The sequence below is a fragment of the Acromyrmex echinatior genome, chromosome 6 (genome assembly GCF_024713525.1).
Source record: "Acromyrmex echinatior isolate Ae372 chromosome 6, ASM2471352v2, whole genome shotgun sequence".
Taxonomy (NCBI): domain Eukaryota; kingdom Metazoa; phylum Arthropoda; class Insecta; order Hymenoptera; family Formicidae; genus Acromyrmex; species Acromyrmex echinatior.
The window spans coordinates 4637769-4660310 of record NC_141857.1 but is presented as its reverse complement, the minus strand read 5'-3'; the positions used below and the strand labels follow the sequence as shown (position 1 = coordinate 4660310).

At 38.3% G+C, this 22542-nt stretch overlaps 1 protein-coding gene and 1 long non-coding RNA gene across 3 annotated transcripts in view; one reads left to right on the top strand and one right to left on the bottom strand.

The window, feature by feature from the left end:
• Positions 1–22542, bottom strand: part of LOC147909281 (uncharacterized) — a 140789-nt gene that overhangs the window by 18441 nt on the left and 99806 nt on the right. The window lies entirely within an intron of this gene.
• LOC105153951 (irregular chiasm C-roughest protein) overlaps positions 1835–22542 on the top strand; it is a 127799-nt gene continuing 107091 nt past the window's right edge. For both annotated transcript variants that reach the window (XM_087407024.1, XM_011069116.2), the window contains exon 1: positions 1835–1968. In XM_087407024.1, coding sequence (XP_087263150.1) covers positions 1847–1968 — 122 coding nt within the window. In that variant the 5' untranslated portion in view covers positions 1835–1846. The remainder of the gene's footprint in view (positions 1969–22542) is intronic.

The following is a 22542-nucleotide window of genomic DNA, read 5'->3' as shown; positions in this document are numbered from 1 at the left end:
AATTATAACGCTACGCTATTCGGGCATTAAAATGGTTTGTTAAATTTGTAAGTATTCACGGCGCTTAGTTTCTCTCGAATATAAAAGATAATGATACATTTCTCGTCGGCACGGCGTCGCGAAAACGCGTGCAGGAAACTGCAAACGACGCCTTATACACGTAATCTCGTGGTATCGTGAACGGCATTCCACGCGGGTTGGCGGTATTATTACACTTTATACCGTATACGATAACTCATAATCTCTTTTGCAGTAAAACTCCGAGAAAGTCGCGCGAATTCTTTTCCGATGCGCCGTGTAATTCGCTCCGTAATGTTCTTTTGCCTCCGGTCGCGGCGGGCAGAAGTCACGTAGCTGTGTTTAGCCAGCATCCTCGCGTTGCGGTCGGCGCGACGCGACGCGGAGGCGAGAGGTCTCTGCACTCTCGCGGCCTTCGTTTGTACGCGTCGCTCAGCGTACGTACGTACGTACATATACATAGTATATACGTACGCATTTGTCGTGGATTTTCACGAGGCCGTACGGTGCATCCGCTCGTCGGAGCAACGAGCAACGAGCGACGCGGCAGCGACGTTGGACGCGTGGCGTGCGCATGCGTCGCTAAACCACCGCCACCATCGTCGCCGTCGCCGTTGCTGCTGCTGCTGCTGCTGCTTGCTGCTGACGCCGCCGCCACCACCGCCGCCGCCGCCGCCGTTGTAGTTTCCACCACCGCCACCAAGTTCATCTCGCATCCCCTCCGAGTCGTGCCGCCGCCACGCGACTGTAACCCCCACCAGAAGCGTAAGCGTGTGTCACGCTCCGGATAGCTCTCGGTGCGTGCCCATTATTGAGGAGGGGGTAAGGGGCGCGTGTAGCAACGACGCTATCGTGGGGGTAACCTGGCCGTTGGCGCGGTGGGGATGGAATTACGTTCGCGTAGGGACCGCCAGTAGTTCCGTGCTGTCTGCCGTGCGGGTAGGATACGACGTATTCGTGACGCGATAGTCTCGTCTGATTTCACCCCTTTTAGCCACCCTTACCCTGCAAAACGAACGACGTCGTCAGCAACGTCGAATCGCGCGCGCTCTCGTTTCTCTCTCTCTCTCTCTCTCTCTCTCTCTCTCTCTCTCTCTCTCTCTTTCTCCTCGAGTGGACCCGGGGACACGAGGAGAGTTCGATCGCGTGGAAGAAACGTCGCTCGCACCGTCCGCGTTTAGCACCTGGAGGATTCTCGTTTCCAACCCCCGACGAGCGCGACCGCGTTCTCGGTGGACGCGCGCGAGTATACATGTCGTGATGCCGCGAGGTGAGCGACGCGCGCCGCCGAGAGAACTCGCGGCCGAGGGTGCTTCGATCTCGTCCTGACGATACTTAGCCCTCGTGCGTCACCCTCAGTGGACCCTCTAGTGGTGCGTTCGGTAGAATAATGTTGGTGTGAGAGTGGGAAAGGCTCCCGACACGGTGCAGTGGTGACGTATCCAGGTTCGTCGGATGGATCGGGGATACGTCTTTAGAGATTGTGCCGGCTCTGTCCGCTCGTGATCTCCGACGGGAAACAGACGAGAGCGTACGCGTAGATCCCGTGGCCCGCCGTACTCTGTATCCTCCCGTATATATGCCAAGTGTGTGCGACGTGTAACACGTGTGACAGTTACCCTTTACCCGTGGGATACCACTGCGGATTATACGTTTTCTTCGACCGCAAAGGGTGGTCGGAGGCGCCGTGTGCCGGATTACACATATACGTACATACACACACATACATACACACGTACCCCAGTGGTTCTCTCTCCTTGGTGCACGTTACGGCGGATTCATCCCTAAAGGATATGTCGCTATAGTGCTCACACCGATCGCAGCTACGATGGCCGGATACTCCAGTGCGCTCAATACGGATTTCGCTCCGGAATCAGCGCGGAGGATGCAACGATCTGCGATCGATGCTATCGGGAATGCCAGGGAATCCTCCGTATACGCGATTACGAGGTACATACCTTACGTTTTGAGAAACTTCTCCGATATCAAGAAATTACTTAATTATCGAATATTGCGAAATTTGACCTGCGACGTTTATTATTAAGTCGAAAATTTAAGTATTTATAGATACACGTTCACGTGCGAATCTTTATCGCGACGTAAAAAAATGTATTATTTAGACCATATATATATATAGATATATATATACATATATTTAGCTGGAGGATAGATTATATACTAAAAGATCATCAATTTATTTTCAAAATCTACTTGTGCATATTGCATGTCATGCACTTTAAATATCAAATATTCGATCGCGTCAGTTAAACACATAAATTTAAATACACATGAAACGTTCAAAGAGCGCTGCATGCACACACATTTTTGATGATTATTACAAACTTGCATTACCGAGTATAATATATTCTGTTTCAAATCTAATATATAAAAATGATCCCATTTCATTTTATAAGAATTAATAGGTTATATGTTACATACGTAATCTGGCGAATTACGAAGAAATAAAAGATTTTTTTCTCCTTCTTGAAAACTTTCGAAAGAGCATTCAATGAGAAATGACTTTTTAATTACTGTACCGTAGTTGTTGAACGTAAACTGAGCAGCCAATGAACCACGCGAATTAACGAAGAATTATACGGCTATCGTACGCATACGGCTATTATTCTTCCAGGTAAATTTAGCATCTCGTCGTTTCATAATTAAACATGAGTATCGCGAGAACTCACTTTTGATCCCGCACCAACCCGCTAAATCTAAAACATGTAAACGTTCGTCACACGTATACATTATACATATGCACATGCGTGCGACGCTACTCGCATTTGCCACAATGCAGAATAATCTATGGGGATTCCAGTGACAACGGTTTCCGCGTTCGTAGCGTTCGCAGCGTGCGCGCGCGTGTATATACGCGCGTGTATACGTTCGACGCCTTAAAATATTCACGAGATCAATATTCTGCACTTGACGCGATATATGATTTTAGCATTGCGTCGCGAGACTTTTCGCGAGAATTTCGGCAACTAGATCAAACGCGAATAAAATATGAATCATTGCATACGTGACCTTTTGCGAGATGTATGCTTGTCTCTCGCGCTCATATCGAGATTAATCCTATATCTTATCGTATCGTATCATATCGGATTCATGCTTTTCGGAAATATTTTACAAATTTTATATGCAATATTTTATATACATTTCTATACGATATTAACCTTTAGAGAGAGAGAGAGAGAGAACGGGAATTTATTTTTTGTATCTTACAATTTTTCCTTGAGTAAGATATTTGTCATAATTTCATTATTTCATTGTAATCCTTGTCTTATAAAATATGACTATGTTTCAGCGTCGCTAATAACTTTTTCGTGAGGTAAAATATTAATTTTTATATAAGAATAGAATCTCTCACGTAATTTTTCCGATGTCTCGCACGACATTCACGTGAAATATCGTAGAGTTAAGAAAGTTATTTTTCTAATTGATTACACGAACGTAGTTCCCGAAACAGGTGCGAGCCTAATGGACCCGTCCGCTAGGCGGAGGGTTAAGTGACACGCGGTGAAATTAAATGCCGTTACCCCCGAAGAAATTTACGCGATCGATACAGATACGCGCGGTATAAATATGGCGCTACCAAGGTCCAAGAGATGCCAGATCGCCACATCGGCCGATGATAAATGGCCGAGTTAATGGCCGACGTACTATTAATGAGAAAGAGGATTTGTTGATGTCGGCGAAAATAAGAAACCGACGAATCAACGTAAAGATGGTGGATGTTTAGATTAAGTTTTTTGCTCGTCCGTCTTTGTTAGAGCCCGACCATCATGGTTGGCAGTAATAAAATTTTGATTCCAACGCTTTCGAATCTAATTCAAACATTTCTTTTATTGATTTTTATAAATATGTTTGCTCTTTCTTGCAAATAATTTGTCAAAATTTTGATTGATTAAAATTGCTACGAAACGTTATATGTCTATTGTAAAGCATCTTTTATTTTTTAATTTCCATTTTATACGTCTTGTTAAATATCATATATCGACAATTTCCAGTTTTCTGTATCAAGAGATGTGCACATTAAGTAAAAAAGACTAAATGTAGGATAAATAAATAGGAAAAATATACAAGAAATAAATTCTCAACTCATATCGAATATAAAAGTAATATATCGAATATAAAATTTCGAACTCGATATCAAGTTTCAAATTTAAATTGTCACCAAATTGACTTTACTATTGGATATAAGATTTAATCTTAAAGCGGATACAGGCCAATTTTATTAAAATCTCGTTAATTTTATTAGAATATTATACGTTCAATGATACGACAAATAAATGTAATATTTATACTTATGGATGCAATGTCTCATTCATAGTATCAATTATTTATAATATCGTTTTTAATTTCATTATTTAACTATGACGAATATAAACTTTTGAAAAATTAACGCGTTAATAGAAATATCCATTGAATTTTTAACTATGATAAAATCGTATACCGTTAATGGTAGAACGTAAATATGTAATAAATTTATAACGAATTCTTTAATGCACAGTATAGTGTCGATGGTGTAGATATTTGGGAATAAAGATAACTAAGAGAATATAACGTAATATTCGGTATACCGCTATGTTGCATGAAAATAGTTTCTAATATGTGCACAGAGAGCTCATAGCGCGAGCGTTCACGGGTTAATGTCTTTATATTCTAGTGTTCGTGTTTGTTACTGAAAGCGTGGATGTATAGATCGTATCGGCCGGACATTTACTGCCTTCATTGCTCCCTGGTAAAGAAATATTTGAGCAACAGCTTGGGATCCTATAAATTTACAGTATGAAATCGATTATCTTTCGCAAACTTAAGCAGAATTTATTAACAGTCTTATAGCCTTTCTGGATCGTTTATACGCGAAACATCCTTGTTGTGGCGCTTTCTTTCTTAACGGAGTGTTAGACAATCCCATTATTTGACTGTTTACATTTAAGCGGCTTTATAGCAGATGATGTCACTAATTAATTCCACATTTATTTTATATATATATATATATATATATATATATATGCAAGATTTAATATCAACGTTGACATCATCGCACAGTCATTACTGAAAAATGTACATTTGTGTAATAGAGATAAAGGTATAATATCAGATTTGCTTTTTGAAATATTTAATCGAAAAATTGAATGCGATTAAATCGAGTTTTTCATCAAATTTTAATCAAAAATCGAGTTCAAATATGTCAAAGCGTCCGTACCTGTCAGGATTGTGACTAACGATTACAGCAGCAGCTCGGCCACGCGTCCTATGTCATTTATATACACTTTCTATGTACTTTACGTATATGTACGTTACACGATAAGCTAACAGCCCCTAATAATTAAGTCGACGCGCAAGCTTGGATCTAGGATCGAGTCTACGGTTAACTCGCGTGCATCTATCGGCGATTTTCAACGTTTAATGAGAAATCTAAATTGCGGATTGAATGCTGCAATGAGTTCCGCGGCAAAGTTCTACGATAGTACGCGCGAAGTTAGAGCAATCGGAATCTTAAGATTCTCACCGGGAAGGTTAATTCCATTTAATAGTACGGGGAGGGAAGGGAGGGCAACTTCAATCTCTAAGGTTTTATAAGTTCGATAACGAAGCCGCGTAAAGGAAGGGTTCGTCTTCCTTTTCAACGTTCATCGAGAGAAAAAAAAAATTCTAGAGTTTTGTAAGACACCAGATTACGAGAGTTTCGTCGAAGTCGCGAGCGCGTAAGTGCGACAAGATGGAATTCGTAGATGGAATTTTAATTTAGGCAGTCGGTGAGGGAAGACGGATAGAGATTTAATATTCGTACGTATAGCAACGAATCCGTCGTACCAATCTGCCGGCGGATGAAAATGCGTTAGAAAAACACTTGAACGGAAAAATAACAGGAATTACTTAGGAAGAGAGGAAGGTGTAGAGATCTCGTAGAAATCTTAGTTTAATATCACGGTTCGTTTGCAATAAAACGTTTGATCGCTCTCGTCACTTTGGAATTTTCGTGACACGTGATATCCACGATCATCTTGCACACAAATTAATAAATATAGAGAAATTCAAATCGAGAAAAATTAATTTAATCTGTATATTAAATATTTAAAGCGATTTGATTAACGATTATATTAACTAATGCATTCTCAGCATTCCCAGGTTCTACCAATTTTATTGTTATATATTTAACCGACGCAATAACATGCTGGACAATTTAATTTAGATGAATGCCATATATGAATATGTACGGCATTCATCTAAATTAAATTGCTTGACTTTCTCGTGTGTGATTTAGCACATTATCCCAATCCTATGAACGTAACTCTCCTTCTATTTAACCATTGTCAATGATGATCAATAAAGCTGCTTGTATTCCGTCCAACACAGTACTATTTTCTCCCTATTGTTGCTCATTATTAACAGATTGCTATTAATTATGGTTCTCCGAATGAAAATTAATTCTTGATAAAACGTACAGCGTATGATCGAATTACGCTCGGATTGTATTGTGAATAATTCAGATCGTATAATCGTCAGAGCATAGTTGTTGCCGTGCCAGTATATACTATAGCTCTGTGACATTAACAACATTTACGCTTTCATTTTTGTTAATTCTCTTCGGACTAAATTACCTCGTGTACTAGCAGATAAATGAAACAATCGATATATTCCGTTATCGCTATTTACCGATGGAAACAAAATCTCGCACGTATCCATATTAACACCCCGTTTTTTTATATTTCATACAATTGGTGTGTCACAATACGATCCCGGTTCATTTTTGATGACGATAAATGTTACAAAAAAATTATTTATACGATTTATTTAAACGTCTCAGTGACATATAAAAGACAAAAAATAGGAATCTGTGTCATCCGAATTCACGTCTATATTATACGAAAATTGGCAATCGCGTTTTCCTTTGTATCAAGATCAATTTCAGTCATAAGAAGGATTATCGGTAGAATTCTTCGAGAGTTATCTGGAACTCTCGCCAAAGTTAATACTTACGGCTTGAAGCCGATTCAATTGCAAACAAAAGTTCTGATCAATTTCCCTTTCTGGTTCGCGAATATGCAAAGTTGAAGATGACTTTTTTTTTTTTTTTTCAAAAGTAGACTTCTTCGCAAGAGTTTGGGACATTTAAATTTCTTTGTATTAAAAAAGTAATATGTATATTCTAAAACTTATATACTATTCTATGATTATTAATTCAAATTAACTCATTATTAATTATGATTTTCATTATACTAATATAGATATGATTTATTCGCTCTTGTTGGATAATTGCGGGGTAAATCTCACCTTCTTCTATTCCACGAACGACACAACCAAGGAACGGACCTTTGATTTATTATAATTGAGCTACGGATTCTTAGATATATTTTACACTGCAAATGATTGTAATGAATTTAGTTTGAATACTTTAAAATTTATTTTAGATTACTTTTCAGTTCTTAGGCGACATTTCGTATTCGAGTCTGAGCGAGAAGTGTTCTCTTGTCGTGTCGTGAAATAACGAGAGCCAACAGGTATCATGGATGACATCTAGCTTGAATATATATATCTCGAATATATGCAAATTCTCACTCCGAACTTGTTAGACCACTCTTCGAAACGTGTTTCGAAAATAGTATAATACGAAAGAGTTTCTACAGTTTCTACAGTTTTTCAAAAATATATATTATCTAATGCTAAATCAAGAGATCGCAAATTTATATTGACATAAAAGTCATATGAAAGAACATTTCATCTTTTATTCACATTGAAGACCTTGAAATTCGAAACATAACGGGAAGTACGACTGCAAGAAATTCGATCGATTTGCGCAATATTTCGTACATGTGTTTTTATACGTGTCGATTCGTAAAGCATTACGGCGAGAGAGAATCGTGCCGATCCTCAGGCCGATCTGTCGACGTAAATTCACGGTTAAAGGAAAGTAGGCGATGATATAACGTTAGAGGAACGAAAGGCCAGGCTACCCGGAGTTACCGGGACCACGTAAGCTCGCATCGCCGGGGGTTGGCGCACAGCAACTACCTAGTCTCTCCTCCTGCTCTTACCCCCGCGGTCGATCGATTCGCTAAAAGTAAATAAAACTCAGCCTGAGTTGCCTGAAGGGGCTGGCGGTAGTGTAAGCGTCAGTACCAAGTGTAATGCAATAAATCAAGGCTTCGATGGAAAAAGCCTGAAGTCGTCGCGTAAAATCTGTAATCTACGTGGCGATTGTTTACGATGCGACAGTTCACAACAGCAGATAAATGTGTTTTTATTGTGAATCCGAGGAGATAATAAAATTGCACTCGAGCAGACACACAGATAAAGTTGTTCCAATTTTTATTTACTGAAGAAAGTTTGATTACGAGCACCAACTTTTGGAAAGAATCTTAGCTTGATTACATTTCAGCTAATCGTGTGAGATATATCGAAAAGACGCATGAGACTAGTAATTTATTTCTGTGTAATCAATACGATATCGTAAAATTGTTTAAATTCCGTGTTTCAATAGTAATATTGTAATAAATTAATACAATGTAGCGTAATAGATTTTTAGTTTTAAGTTTTTAATTTTCAAAGATGAATTTAACGAACGATTAACATGTACAGCGTATTGTACGCTTCCTTTAACTTTTCATCGACGGATTCTTCAACTAATTTGGAGTCCATTTTTCCTTAGCAAAAATTCGATAGTCAACTTTAAATATCTCTTTGTAACTAATCTTGAACTCTCTTAAAATTCTATTACAGTAAGGTTCACTTAAAATTAAATGAAGAATTAAGTTTTATTATCATCTTTACTCTTTAATTAGTGAAAGTTCTTATGTTTTTAATCTAACGTTTTTGTTAAGGGATAATATTCTCCAAATCCGTCAAAGAAACCGCAGATGAAAGGCAAGGACGTTCTTTGCCAACTTTATCTCCATTTCCCTATAAAATGCTGAAAAGCCAGACCCGTTTCGTTTCCCTCACGTACTTTGCCCAAGACTACCTATGCTACAAATGGGCTAAAGCTTTATCAAAAACTTATGATACTTTGGACTCCCTCCCCCCCCTCTCTCTCTCTCTTTCTCTCTCTCTCTCACTCACTCACTTTCTTGTTAATAAAAATCTATTCTTTCATTTTCAATATTAGCTATTTACGACAAGCGACTTTCATATAACAATTAATTAACACATTAAATCCCAGGTGACCCTTAGGCGTTGTTCTATTTTAAGTCCTTGCTCGTGTTAAAAATTTTAATTATGATTCAAACTACAAGGATTTAAAACAGAAAAGCGGATAGGGATCACTTGGGACTTAATGAATTAAATTGAAGTAGAATCTATCTGAATTTTCTTTTTAAATGTACTTATTTTGTAAAACATACAAAGTAGAAATGTCAGTTGTTCTAAAAGTTTTACAGTTGTCAGTCCCAAGTCTGATAAAAGGTACAGCTGGGTTGTCCATAAAAGCGACAACGAAAATAAAACCATACAAGTGTGACTTACTTTACAGTAGAACAAAATAAGAACAGCGAAGAGATGCTAAATTTTCCATTCACTCAGTTATGCTTTCCAACGTATTAAATCAATCATCAAAATCTAACAGACTGTAACGAATAACACTGTTACACAGGTGGGTCTGATGCTAATTTAACAGAGATAATGTTAAACATGGACGGTAGAATAGGGTTAGTGGCAAGTTGTGAAGTTCATTTCATCGGAGACGAGAAAGTTTTCTGTGAACGACACAATGTCAGCCTGATTTCGCCGCTAGCCATTCTCTCTATGTTGCACTGTACATTTCGGAGTTTCAAAGAGAAGCATGCAGCAAGGTGAAAACATTAAAATAAATATTGAGCGCGTTTGAAAATCATTTTAACGCTTGCAAAAGAGATCATTTTTGAAAATTATTCCGAGATCAATGCACATCAGTGCATTCGAAACTGATCTGATTGCTGCAACGTGATCCGAAAGAGTCGGAATACAGATAAATCACTTGGTAGGCACAAATCACTTTATTATGCGTAATTTAATGAAATGTATCTGCTCTCTAAATATATTTTTTCCCCCTCTTATATAATTTTCTTGGCCGTTTGACATCTAATTCACCATTATCTCTCTTGTTATTGGACGTAGCATACAAAAAGACCAATTAAAAAAATTTGAATTATCAAAAATTACAATTATGCTTTAAAATCGGCAACCGTAAATTTATGTTATTTATGTAAATTTTTGGTAATACTATTTGCTTTGATAACGCAATTACGCTAATGTTTATTCGACGATAAATTGATGTCTTTTACAAAGAACGTTTTGGAAAACATTAACCTGCGCCAAATGAACAATTTCTCACAGCGATGCCCGAAAAAAAAAAAAGAATGCCACGCGCAAACCAGAGATATTTCAATTGGGAACAATTAATTCTAATCGATTAATTTGTGAATACCAAATACCCTCGCGGCCGATGTTATATCCACCTCTTTTCTACTCACGCGTTGACCGCACGAATAGCGTTACCCGCGTGGTCGTCCATCACTTTGTCTGGCCACAAAGTAATTATCTCGTAAGCATTATTTTAATTAACGCTGATGATTAAAGCACGGTAGGTATTCACACCGTATTTCGCTCTCGTGCCTCTTGTTTCCGTTCTTCTTAGGTGCCGCTGCGCCCGTTCTAACAAGAATGATTACCCGCAATTACGCGGAAAAACATCGTTCGAATTACGGAGGGCCCGCTAAATAGAAGATTAACCGCGATGTATATATACATATATATACGAAAAATGATTAATCGCTTCGGAGTATGCTCGCCTATTACAAAGTAGATATTATAAACGCTATTTATCTTAAACTTTGGTACAGATACTCGGCGAGTTTAAGCCGATCAACACAAAACATTGTATGTATTTCATGTTTTGACAAACCATCAAAATACGGTGTCCCTCTAATTTAATAGTTTGTTAAAACTTCAATTTGGTTAATGTCACTATATTTTGTGCGGCTTAATTTTTTTACGTAACAATATACATTTGCAATCTTGCTTGTAACTCATATCTTTTGCTAGCTCAACTTTTTAACTTGATATAAGAACGCGCTTTATCCTCTCTTGGCGTGCAGCGCGTCTCGGACCTTCCTGCAGAGATACAACTCGTTTTTGCAGCATAAAATCGCGTTTTGTTTACGCGAAGCGTGGAATGTATTCAAGAGTTTTCTTTGCAATAATAATGTAAAGTGATATTCGTGGGATTCGAACGGGAAAAAGGTGGCGTGCAGCGTACACGTAAAATACACTAAACTGAATCCGTTATTACAACAGCCATTATTGCGAAGCTTTACGCTTCACGCGCGATAGCTGGATAAAGACGCATTGTGCAAGGTGCTTAGCAAAATGCCGTCATTAGAAGAGACTAATTGTGAGTTATGCACAGAAGCGCCGGGATTGCGTAAGAAGCTCGTAGCCGACTACTCGAGCTCTCGCTAAGAAATGGATATAAATGCAACGAGCACGAGCTATACTACGGAGCTATATCTATGAGCGTCTGTTACGAAAATCGAATAAATTCATTATCGTCTACGGAGAACGAGCGAACGAGCGAGCATCCACGTTGCATAGCTTACCGGATATTATCCTTCATCGTAACACCAGAATGCAACATCGTCGGTCGGCGCCGTCGGGTAACAATATTTAGTGGCAGTTAGCGCCAAGTGACCGTGCCGACATCGATCGAAAATGGAGGCAGGAGCGATTCGGTGTAATTCCTTCCGTAATGCAGTTTGGTTACCAAACGCTGGGACGTAAACGTCGATATTCAGGTAACGTGCGAGAGAGAGAGAGAGAGAGAGAGAGAGAGAGAGGGGGGGGGGGAGAGAAGATAAAAGGAGAAAAAAAATAAAAGATGCGCACACGAGTTAAAGATTAAGATTCCGTTTGAAACATAAGTAAACGTTTGTGCGCTCAATTTACATAAACATACATTTTCTCATCGTATATTCCGGTGGTTTGCATAAATAACGAACCGGGAAATACAGAATGTAAAATAGCCGCGATATAGCTTCCTCTTCCCGGTAGTCTCCACCCGGAACGTGACACTGAATTATTCTCGGGCCGACACAGTAGAAGAAGGTTTTTGCATTGATATACCTTGCTCTCTTCGCGAAGTTACGTTATTGTCGCCCCCGCGTATCCGGCTGTCTTCATTCTTAATAAATGCCATAATTTCCTTGCCCACTCACTCTGAGATAAATGTCGCGTTCACCATGAAATTATCCAGTCCACTCACGTAATGTAAGATTGAATATGTCAATACGAAATTGTATCAGTTATTTTAGGAAGGATACAAGTTATAAAAGGTCTATTTAATATTTTTATGATGCACAGTTAAACATAGTTTCACGATAAATTGTTATTTTTAAATGGACGGTAGACTAGATGATATATTCAGTGACATTTATTTTTTAATTTGATTTAGCTGCAGTAGTTTCTTTTCCAGGAGAGAAATCATTTATTAAAATTACGATATTTTCGAAGTGAAATAGATAGATTGAATTATTTATTTATTTGCACAACATTCGTAGAAAACAGTTTCGTTCCACAAGAAACTTATCCCTTCTAACATTTATCAACGAAGTAATCATCGAGACTCTAATATTTATTAAATTCCTAAGAAAGAAAAGCGTTGCGCGAGCGCGGGAAAAGCCTACTCCTGGTTCCCATTACCTTGCCTAAGAAGGAAAAAAGTGCTAACGTATGGCGTGCAGTCGTAGATTGTTTAAAGTATGCCGCGGCAAAGTAAGCGTTCCAGCTGTGAGACGATAAATGGCATCATTTAAGGTTCCACTTTTAGTTCTTTCCAGCTGCAACACGATAAATGATACTATTTAAAGACACCCACCACTTCCGAGTTTGCATCTCAAGCACGAGAGTTTACTTTGCGCTACTAGTTTTTCTCCTTACGATCTTTTCCCGCATTACTGTCAACCTGCATCGAGCTTCCGTTATTCGGTGCTATATCGTGAAATATACAGAGTGATCCCAAAATAAGATATAAAACCCGGCTGGTATATTCGGTGACGTGAAAATAACGTTGATAATTTCGGTAAATTAGTTCGTCAGTGATTACGAGCAGCAGACGTGGAAATTTATGCTGCGCAAGAATCTATGAATAACTCGATAAAGGAGAGCTCGCTGCTGCTTATATTTCCTTCTTGTATTAAAACGGGCGAGTATAATTTATGAGATATTTGCATTTAACTTGACGCGCACAGTGCATTTAGAGTCGCTTGCAATATTTGCTCGCTATGCTGATTATATTTACATCGAGAACATTATACCGGCGATGCAATCAACTACTTGTTTTATCTGCCATTTCTACACCGTCGCTCGTCTCGCAGGATGCCATCTTTTCCATTATTCCCTGACGATATTGCCAATTTAACGATTACTGCGTCTATTGAGCGAAACGCGCGCACATTATCATATATGTTTATTCGGCTATAATTTATTCAACCCTCTCTCTCTCTCTCTCTCTCTCTCTCCCCCCCCCTTCCCCTCTCCCTCCTGCGATTCGCCGGAACAGATTCCGCAAAGTGGCCCGCACCGGCGACGTTATAAAGGTTGCATCAGATCAATATACGCTGCTCTCACAATTGCCGTGTGCGGCGATAATTGTCGCTGCATGCGCTGATAACTCGTCGCGAGGACGCCTATCAGCGCGGTGTCATTTATTCCGGGAAATAGAAGCTCGAAAATAAATTAGTGTGCGTTAATGGATCTATCGAGCTTTTAAAACACAGACATTATAACGAGCCGGTAGATCCGTAATGCACGCTCAAACGCATACATGATGTAAAGAATGTGCGACCGTAACTGTTCGAGCTCACGATATTGCCGTTGGCATTTGTTGAACCACGATGTAGACGTTAATGTATGCTCTCTCTTTCTCTCTCTCTCTCTCTCTCTCTCTCTCTCTCTCTCTCCTTCGCACGCGAGAATTTTTTTATCGGTAAAATGCTCCATCAATATTCATGAGTGTGAAGTTTGACCAACTTAACTCTGTTAAGTTCAGTGTATCGTTTTCAATAAAAATTTTATGTTATTTGTGTTGTTACATAAACTCTACGATCCGTTTTAGAGTACAATTCACAATTCACTTCTACGATTAACCCTCCTACCTATACATCCGAGAGATTCAATCTTCTGGTATCTTGGTTAGAAGAGTAAAACGTTGCAATAACGTATTGGAACGGCGCCAAGCTTTCGGTTAGGATCTCATTTCATCGGTATATAAGAGGAGATTTGACCAATTGCGAAAAAGGTTCGAAACCGCACTTGCCTGCGGATAATTTTTGTGAAAGGACCATTTTGCGATTTTCGTGGTATTCCGTCTTATTCAGCAGCTCTTTCGAGATGCTCGCAAACAAGTTTTGGGAAGAAAAAGAGAGACGAATGTCACGTCAGAGGCGGAGTAAATCGTCGTCCGATTTCGTACGAGAGAAGACTGACAAAGAGATTTTGCGTGAATGCACGTTCAGTTTCCTCTTTCGTGTCTTCTTAAGATTCTTTATCTGCTGTCGTCTATCTATCGGCAAATAACTTTTGCCATATTTACAGTTCGATATTACTATGTACTTTATTTATTTGTACATGTCCCTTGAATTTATGTATATTGTAGTCATTACTCGTCCTGTGACTCAACAATTATTAATTTGACACAAATTCCTTATCCTAAAATTTTATAACTGTTTTTTAATTTCTAGACAAAAATTTTATGATTTTCTTTGACTTTCAATAATATTAAAAAACGTTTTGTATTTAATTTAACATAGTAATGTAAATTATTATTAATGTTGCTGACGCTGCTTGCATTTTTTATTGTTAAATTGATAATATTTCAAAATTATGTAATGTACGCGTATATTAAATTTATTCAAAGACAAGAATTTTATTTAAAAAAATTTTGCAAAATTCCCCGATTTTTCCCTAATTCCTCCGATCATTTTCAATTTTTCAGATAATTCCCTGATTTCCCTGATTTCTAGTTTTGTGATTAATATTAATTACCATTATACTTAGATACGAATTTGATGACACATCTTTCGATTTAGATAAAGGTTGGAGCAAAGCTCAGAACAGAGAGAGAGAGAGAGAGAGAGAGAGAGAGAGAGAGAGAAATGCTTCTCGTTAATTTCCGGACTAATCGTATCGAAATAAAAAAATCCGTGATAGAGAGTTAATTTTCCAAATCAAAGAGCACGCTGAACAATTATGTAAAGCGTTTCGTACGCTCGCTCAGATTACATGCTGTTAACTTAATGCATCATTAGTGCACACACGAGTTTATGGAGCGCGTAATGCATTTGCTATCTATTATAGAGAATCACCTGTCTTCCCGCGAGAGATAGCTGTATCTCCGCGAAACCAAACGAATGTCAGATTCATACAATGTGCCCCAAGGATATTCGATAGACTGATCACCTAGTTCATCGGTTTAGTTGTGATGCGCACCGCTGCGAAATACGTTCGTATTGTTACAGATTCGATACTAGAGAGCACTTTATCGTTCGAATAGCATTCATTTGTCTGTACCATACATATAATCACGTTGTTTAATGTACGATTATTTGCGTTAAACATTTCAACATGATTAAATGCATGAACCGATCCACACATATCATCTTGGATAAAATTGAACTGGTTATCAGCTAATTTACGGCGAACAACGAACAGCGAATAGTCGAGGATTAAATATTTGATGTATAACTCTCGCTGAGCTGTACGCATTGCTTATGCACGAAACGCGCGAGACAAAATACAAATATAATCGACTGAATTCGTTTCCTCTCGCGCGCGAGAAAAAAATTAAAAAAAAAAAGATCACTGCATTGGCTGAACTATATATCGTTCCGAATGGATTTCCTTTTCCTCGGATGTACAATATAAAATATTGAAAAATTTCAGAGAGAGATTAATTCTCTTCTCTTTCCGGTTAGTTTCTTTAACGCTACCTAGCAAGCATTTTTCATCAAAGATAGATATCAGAGATAAAAGAATTTGTTGCATACTATTTTTCCGATTAAATTGCGATATTTTTCACTACATTGTACTGCGAGCCAAGAGAAATCTAAGCTTTTAGGCAGAGTTTCACGACGCACTGTATTTGCGATCGTGGCAAGTGCTTACTGTGAATCTGATAATTGACTCGCGGAAGTTCCCGATAGTGGCGGTGAGATACGATCGATGATTTACGAGAAACTTGCCGATCTACCTGGAGAATTTCTCACAGAACTACATTACGACACAAGGGCAAGCCGAACCACTAAAAAGCGAATCGTGTAATTGATGTTCATTATCAGAAACGTGATCTCATTTGAGTGACCTTATTTAGCTAGGCGCGTCAATTTCGCGTCGATACTACTTGGCCGTAGTTACTGTAAGATCTGCTTTTTATGAGAGGACGCGACATAGCGATTGTATTTATACGTCTCCTCAAGCAATATGGACGGCATTTAATGTACAATGGGACTTTTTATTCGCCTCGGTGGAACACGTTAATTTTTACGGTCAATCCTAATCCCATTGCATAAATCGAAAAAGTGGCTAGAGATATAATAAGTATTTAAGAAATTTGGTGCATCAGTAACGATAATGCTAATTATTCACATTTTTTCACCGAATAAGATTAATAATATTCATAATAATCTGTTTATTTGTTCGAAAAGCTTCAAATTTGTGTTAGCATATGTCTAAAATTTCAAAGGAAAGAGAGATTGAATTGATAGGAAAAACTTATTTATAAGACTTATGAATTTGTTTGAAAATTTTCATGTAGAAGAAAAATACGATACCTTTATGTTTTGCGCTGAAAAATATAGTACACAGGATATTTCACAGTATAATACACTATGATATGTTACGATACACCACAGTACGTATTTCACGTTTAACGTTTTACTCATCACTTTTATTAATTCAGGCTATGACAGAAGCATCCAAGCAACATCAATAATAAAAATGGAGAAATGTAGAAAGTATAATATATGTATATTTTCTCTAGCAATATTTATATCCGTATATTCGGGCGATATAAATATAATATAAATATGAAATATATTTAAAAGTTTTTAATAACTGTACACAACAAGATCGTATTATTTATTACCGTTGCATTTATTATTTATCGCATATTTATCAAACTAATATTAACAGGCAGTAACGGCACATAGTCACGTCTTCGATAGAAAAAGATAATTATTTCGATGTCTCTGGCATCATAATGAACCCTCATTAACCACGAGCGTACTCGCGACCATCCCGTGCAACGTTATGTATTATTTCCACTCCTGTCCATCATTATCCATCTCCCGTTTCCTCTTTCCATCGAGTTTTACGTTTCTCACGATGATCAACATCCACAAGAGGATGTCTCTTCATTTCTGTAATCCCATGATGCGTGAGATGTGTCTTTAAGAGTGCGGTATCTTATTTCTTTGTAATATTTCCTGTAGTTTCAATCGAGTCTTTTTGTTTATTCCATATAATTTCGAGACTATATACTAATCCTAAACTATCTATTTCTCGCTCCTATTTAAATTACTGCAAATCAATTTTCTATCACATTAATTTTTTTTATTGCAAAATAAACTGCTATCAATCTCAGTTATTTTCTTCCGCTCTCTCTCTCTCTCTCTCTCCGCAATCTCGGCCACGTATGTTAAAGTAGCTGACCACCGTCGAACACATTTTTAACATTCACCATTTGCCGCGTATATCTCTCAGAGCGCGTAATTTTGTGCGCTCTGACTCTCGCAGTGCGGCGGATACAGTTGGGGTAAATGGCATATACGTGCCGGTCGAATGCATCCTCATTATCCGCGGTGGTATATTCGAAGCAGCCACCCAGTACGTGCGTACGTGAAATTTTCACACTGTTCGTCACGACTGTGTGCCCATTCGCTCGTGATGGCTCCGCTTTATACGTGTTTCCGGCTCTTTAATCCGCCTCGTTCTCTCGAGCCGATATATATCAAACGGCAAGAGATACTGTTATCTCAACACTTTGGCGTTTATTTGAAAACTGACAAGCGCGCGAAGATATATTATACCTTGCAGGTACACGCCTCGCTGCAAAATATGAAACTATAGAGGGGGTCTTGTGGTGATTTTAATGAAAGCGCGTTAAATACACAGTTATCCGTTATTATTAAAAACTACCAAACATTATTAACGAAATATTCTACAAAAAAAAAAAGCGTCCGCTTAAACGTTCCTTAATCTCACGATAAGCTTGTACCTCACGAGTTTTCCGGCTTGCGAATTTTTTACGTGCTAGATTAAAATTTTCGTATATAGTGGGACGAGCACGTCACATTTTCGAAACACAGTTCATTGCAGTAGGAATTCACTTTGTAGTAGTATGGCCAAATGTAATTTTTGTAATTAGGGAGAATTAACGAAGCGAGAAAAAAGAGAGAACGGGTGGAAAAATGAGAGGAGAACCGAAAGAGGAAGGAAGGGGGGAGAGAGAGAGAGAGAGAAAACAAAGTGCAAGCGTCGAATATATCCTCATTATCTGCAGCGTTACATTCAAAGCATTTACCGCACCGCGTATGGGTTGTACATGCACTGGCATTTTCACACCCTACCCGCTTCGCTTGTAGAGGCTATCCCTCTCGTTTTCTTCACCCTTCTCTCTTTTCCTATGTATCCACCACAGACGCACACATACATATACGCGCACATATATACGCCGTTTTCGGTCCATCGAGTGACGGCTATCGAGAGCCCCCTGCACCAACGAATTCTCTCGGCTACCACGCGCATCCGTTACACAGTCGCATACTTGCATAATATCGACGTATCGAACAGGCCAGGAACAGCACGTGGGTCTAGCGCTGACGCGTTAGCTACCCTGAAATTTCACCGTCAACCCCGCGTCAAGGTACATGAATTGTACAAGGATAACCACCATCTGCTCCGTTCTTCGCGCCCGCTATGCAGTTTGCGCCCGGCTAAGCTGCTCAGAGAGCGGGGATGATTTAACGCCCGTCGTTCTTTACTTACGTCACATTCGTTAAGACCTCGCCGTAAGTCGGTGTCCGGTCATACGCGACGATTTATAATCATCTTTCTCGTATCTTCGAGAGCGGATTAGGAATGTTTCGAATTGCTTTCACGAGCGGCTGTAAATTAATTCATCGCGTCCAGCGTCATCGAATCGGTTAGGAATATCGATAAGTACCTTATTCGCGCTTGACCTATGAACGTATCCTACAATTTGGTCCGTTACATCTGCGGCGTTAAGCGTTATCATGCGCTTTGTTATTCTGTATATATCGATTGTCGACCGCGTATTCATACACGTTCGTGGCTCTGACAAATTGATAACCATTAATAATAACTGATAATCGACCTACGCGCGAATGGACGTTGCGTTAATCGCGGGTGAATTGCATAGCTCAATAAATATGTAACGTGCGCGAGACCATCGGCGTGAATCAATTCAATGCGATTTTTGATATATTTCCTGAATAACGATATACCGACTCTGCGGAATTTCCCGGAATCGGAAAAACGGGGCTGCAGTGCTTATCAAATGATGCCGCAAAATTGCCAGTCAATTTTTCCCTAGGGAAATATCAGATACACTTGAAACAAATGTAAAGATTCCATAAATATGCATATAGGTATTTATTTTTAAATAAAATATAAATTATTCATGCGTCAAGTTTATGTTTTATAATATACGTGAAATGTGCATTTTACAAAATAATACAGCTGAATATATGCACTTGGAAAACCGTGAAGTATTAACGAATTGATCGCATTCTGTACTCAGTATGCAACTTGCAAGCACATGCCTTGACAAAAACAACGTCGTTCCCACGTTTGCCAGAGCTACAGATATATTCAAACTGAGCCATTAAATAAAAAAATAAGTAATTTGACTGTAATATGATCGCAGTAGAGGCTAGATAAAGCCTCGGGGTTCGCGATAAAAAAATTATTTTAATAAAAAATAAAACGTTTTCAAACATTATTATTGAAATTTAAGCTCTTTTCATTTTTCAGTAAAAGTTAGTCAGTTTCCGCAGTTGGATCCGATAAAACGTATTGGCTTTTCAAAATATCTGTGTATATTCGATATATTTGCTGTTATATAGAAAGTGATTTCAGAATATGAAATTAATATATAAGATCATAAGAAATATATTGCAAAATGAAATTAAGGATAAATAGAATTAGATATGCGTTGTACGTAATGCACGAGGATTACATAAATCCATTAATTAACATTTATTGATTCATTAACGAACCCTCTGGGGGTGAATGTTGCATATTTACAATGTTCGCTTTAAAATTCAATTTGGGATAAATTCGGAATCTGTTACATTACATTAGTTACATTAGAACTAAAGATAGAAATGTACATTGAAAATACTGAAATATAGTACTTCTCTATCGTCACAATTTCGAATATCGGACAATTTCTGAACACAAAATAAAATAATTAAATTTTCGAGGTTCAAGTTTGGTAATTCTGATCTCATTGTGTAAAAGGATACCAAACAGGAAAAAATTAAACTTCGAAAATTGTATTCAAATTTTATTTCGTTCGGAAAAGTATCGTGTTCGAAATTGTACCACTTACTCTTACGTCGATAGTGGAAATATCGATGGATTTTTCATTTACAAGTTATTTTAGTAAAAGCAGTAAAAAAAAGAATTTTTTAAATAACAAGTCAGTGCCGTTGCTAAAAATTGAGCTATTTGCACTTGCAATTCGACAGCTGCGATATATGAATTTGGTGTAAGGAGAAACGATGTGAAATTTCGTAGTTTGCGTGTCTCCTCGCTCCTCGACTGACCTTTAATCCGAATGGCACTATGTGACATATGTGAAAAATTTGTAAGTCAATAACCGTGTGAAACGATAAATCGGACGTTCCATTCGACACATCTGATTTTCATTGTAACCACTTAGAGAGGTACGATGCACTCTCGATTTCATTCCTCTAAGACTCACATTTTCATTTCATAACTTTTTTTTGCGTTTCTTTCGCGCTCTCTCACTGTCTCTTTGTCTTTAATGAATATTCATATTTTGAGGCTCCTATACCAATCGGAAGTTTCTCTCGCGATTTTAGATTACGCATCTCTTTATCAAGGCTTATGCACGCATTCTGGAGTGACTCCCACAAAATTTCCAGCTCAAACAAATAATACGAGCATTCGGAGTTACAGCAGGTGACCCGTTTCGGTCGAACGTGACTTTATCGGGAATTTAGTTCGGCAACTGAGCGTTTATACGGTTCAGCGGACACGCTGCTCGAAGGCCGGAATAAAGTTTCGCGGTAGTGATATTTTTTTCTCTTTCCCTTTTAGAAATTGTCGTTCCCCGCGATAGTTTGCGTTAATTGGATCGACTTTGATGTGTGTTAAGAGTTTATTCGCCGCGAGTGAATCCGGTAGAGTTTATTCGATCGAATTTTCGTGCGGCATGGAGATTGTGGTTCTAATGAAAAGATATGCGCGCCACTATAGATAGGAAAATTTGAAAAAGCACATTGAAAGAAAACTTCATAAAACAAGAATAGTCCTTTCACATCGTTTAAATGATTAAGTTCCGCCACCGCGCGGATACCTTTTTCATTAGTTTTAATATATTCCAATGAAGTCTTGAATAATAAAATTAATGTTAACTGAGGTAATTTCGTGATGCAATTATAACCTGTTAGTTTTTCTCCGCGAGTAATTATTAGATTTAGTAACTGCAAAAGAGAGAGAGAGAGAGAGAGAATCCAAAGATAAATTTTCCCATTTTAACTTATTTGTAAAGTAGTGTAAAAATATATTTTTTAACAAGTCAGAAGATACGCGACGTGAATAAAAAGCGACAAAGAGATCGAGAATAAAGTGAGAGGGATAAAATCGAGATAAGTGTAAAACTAACGTGAATGTTGAGAGTATCTGACAAAAAACACAATGGAGAAATTCACTCCCCCGGAGATATGAACACCGAGACGGGTTCACATAATAAATCGGAGAAGCATACGAAGAGAATGACAGAATCTCCTGACTTGGACTGTCCTCGAATTTCACCAGCGTGTAGGGTTGATTGAAACAGAACAAAGGATTGATTGAGATCTGATTCGGATGGTCTCGTCGCTCTTTTTATTAGCGTGTCCGAAAGGTGTACAAGTGAAATGTGTAAAACATGATTCCTTTCACACAATACCCCCAGCTTGAAAGATTAAATACCAGTGACGCGCATACGTTTCCATTGTTGACACCTCCATTTTTCGTCGTAGACAGCGTGCGGTTACAATTGAAATTTTTTTTCTTGCAAAAAATTCAATATTTGCTATCAGAATAAAAAAATTACAAGAAACGTGAAAATAATACTTTGTACACTGTTTAAAATTTTGCTTATTGCGCGTGTAGCCAACAGCTGCAATTTTCATTGTCACGGTATTGTATTTAATAATGTACATTATTTTTCAGCGAGACGAAGGAAAACTTTTAATTTTCTGGATACAGAAGCCTTAGTTTTACAAATATCGA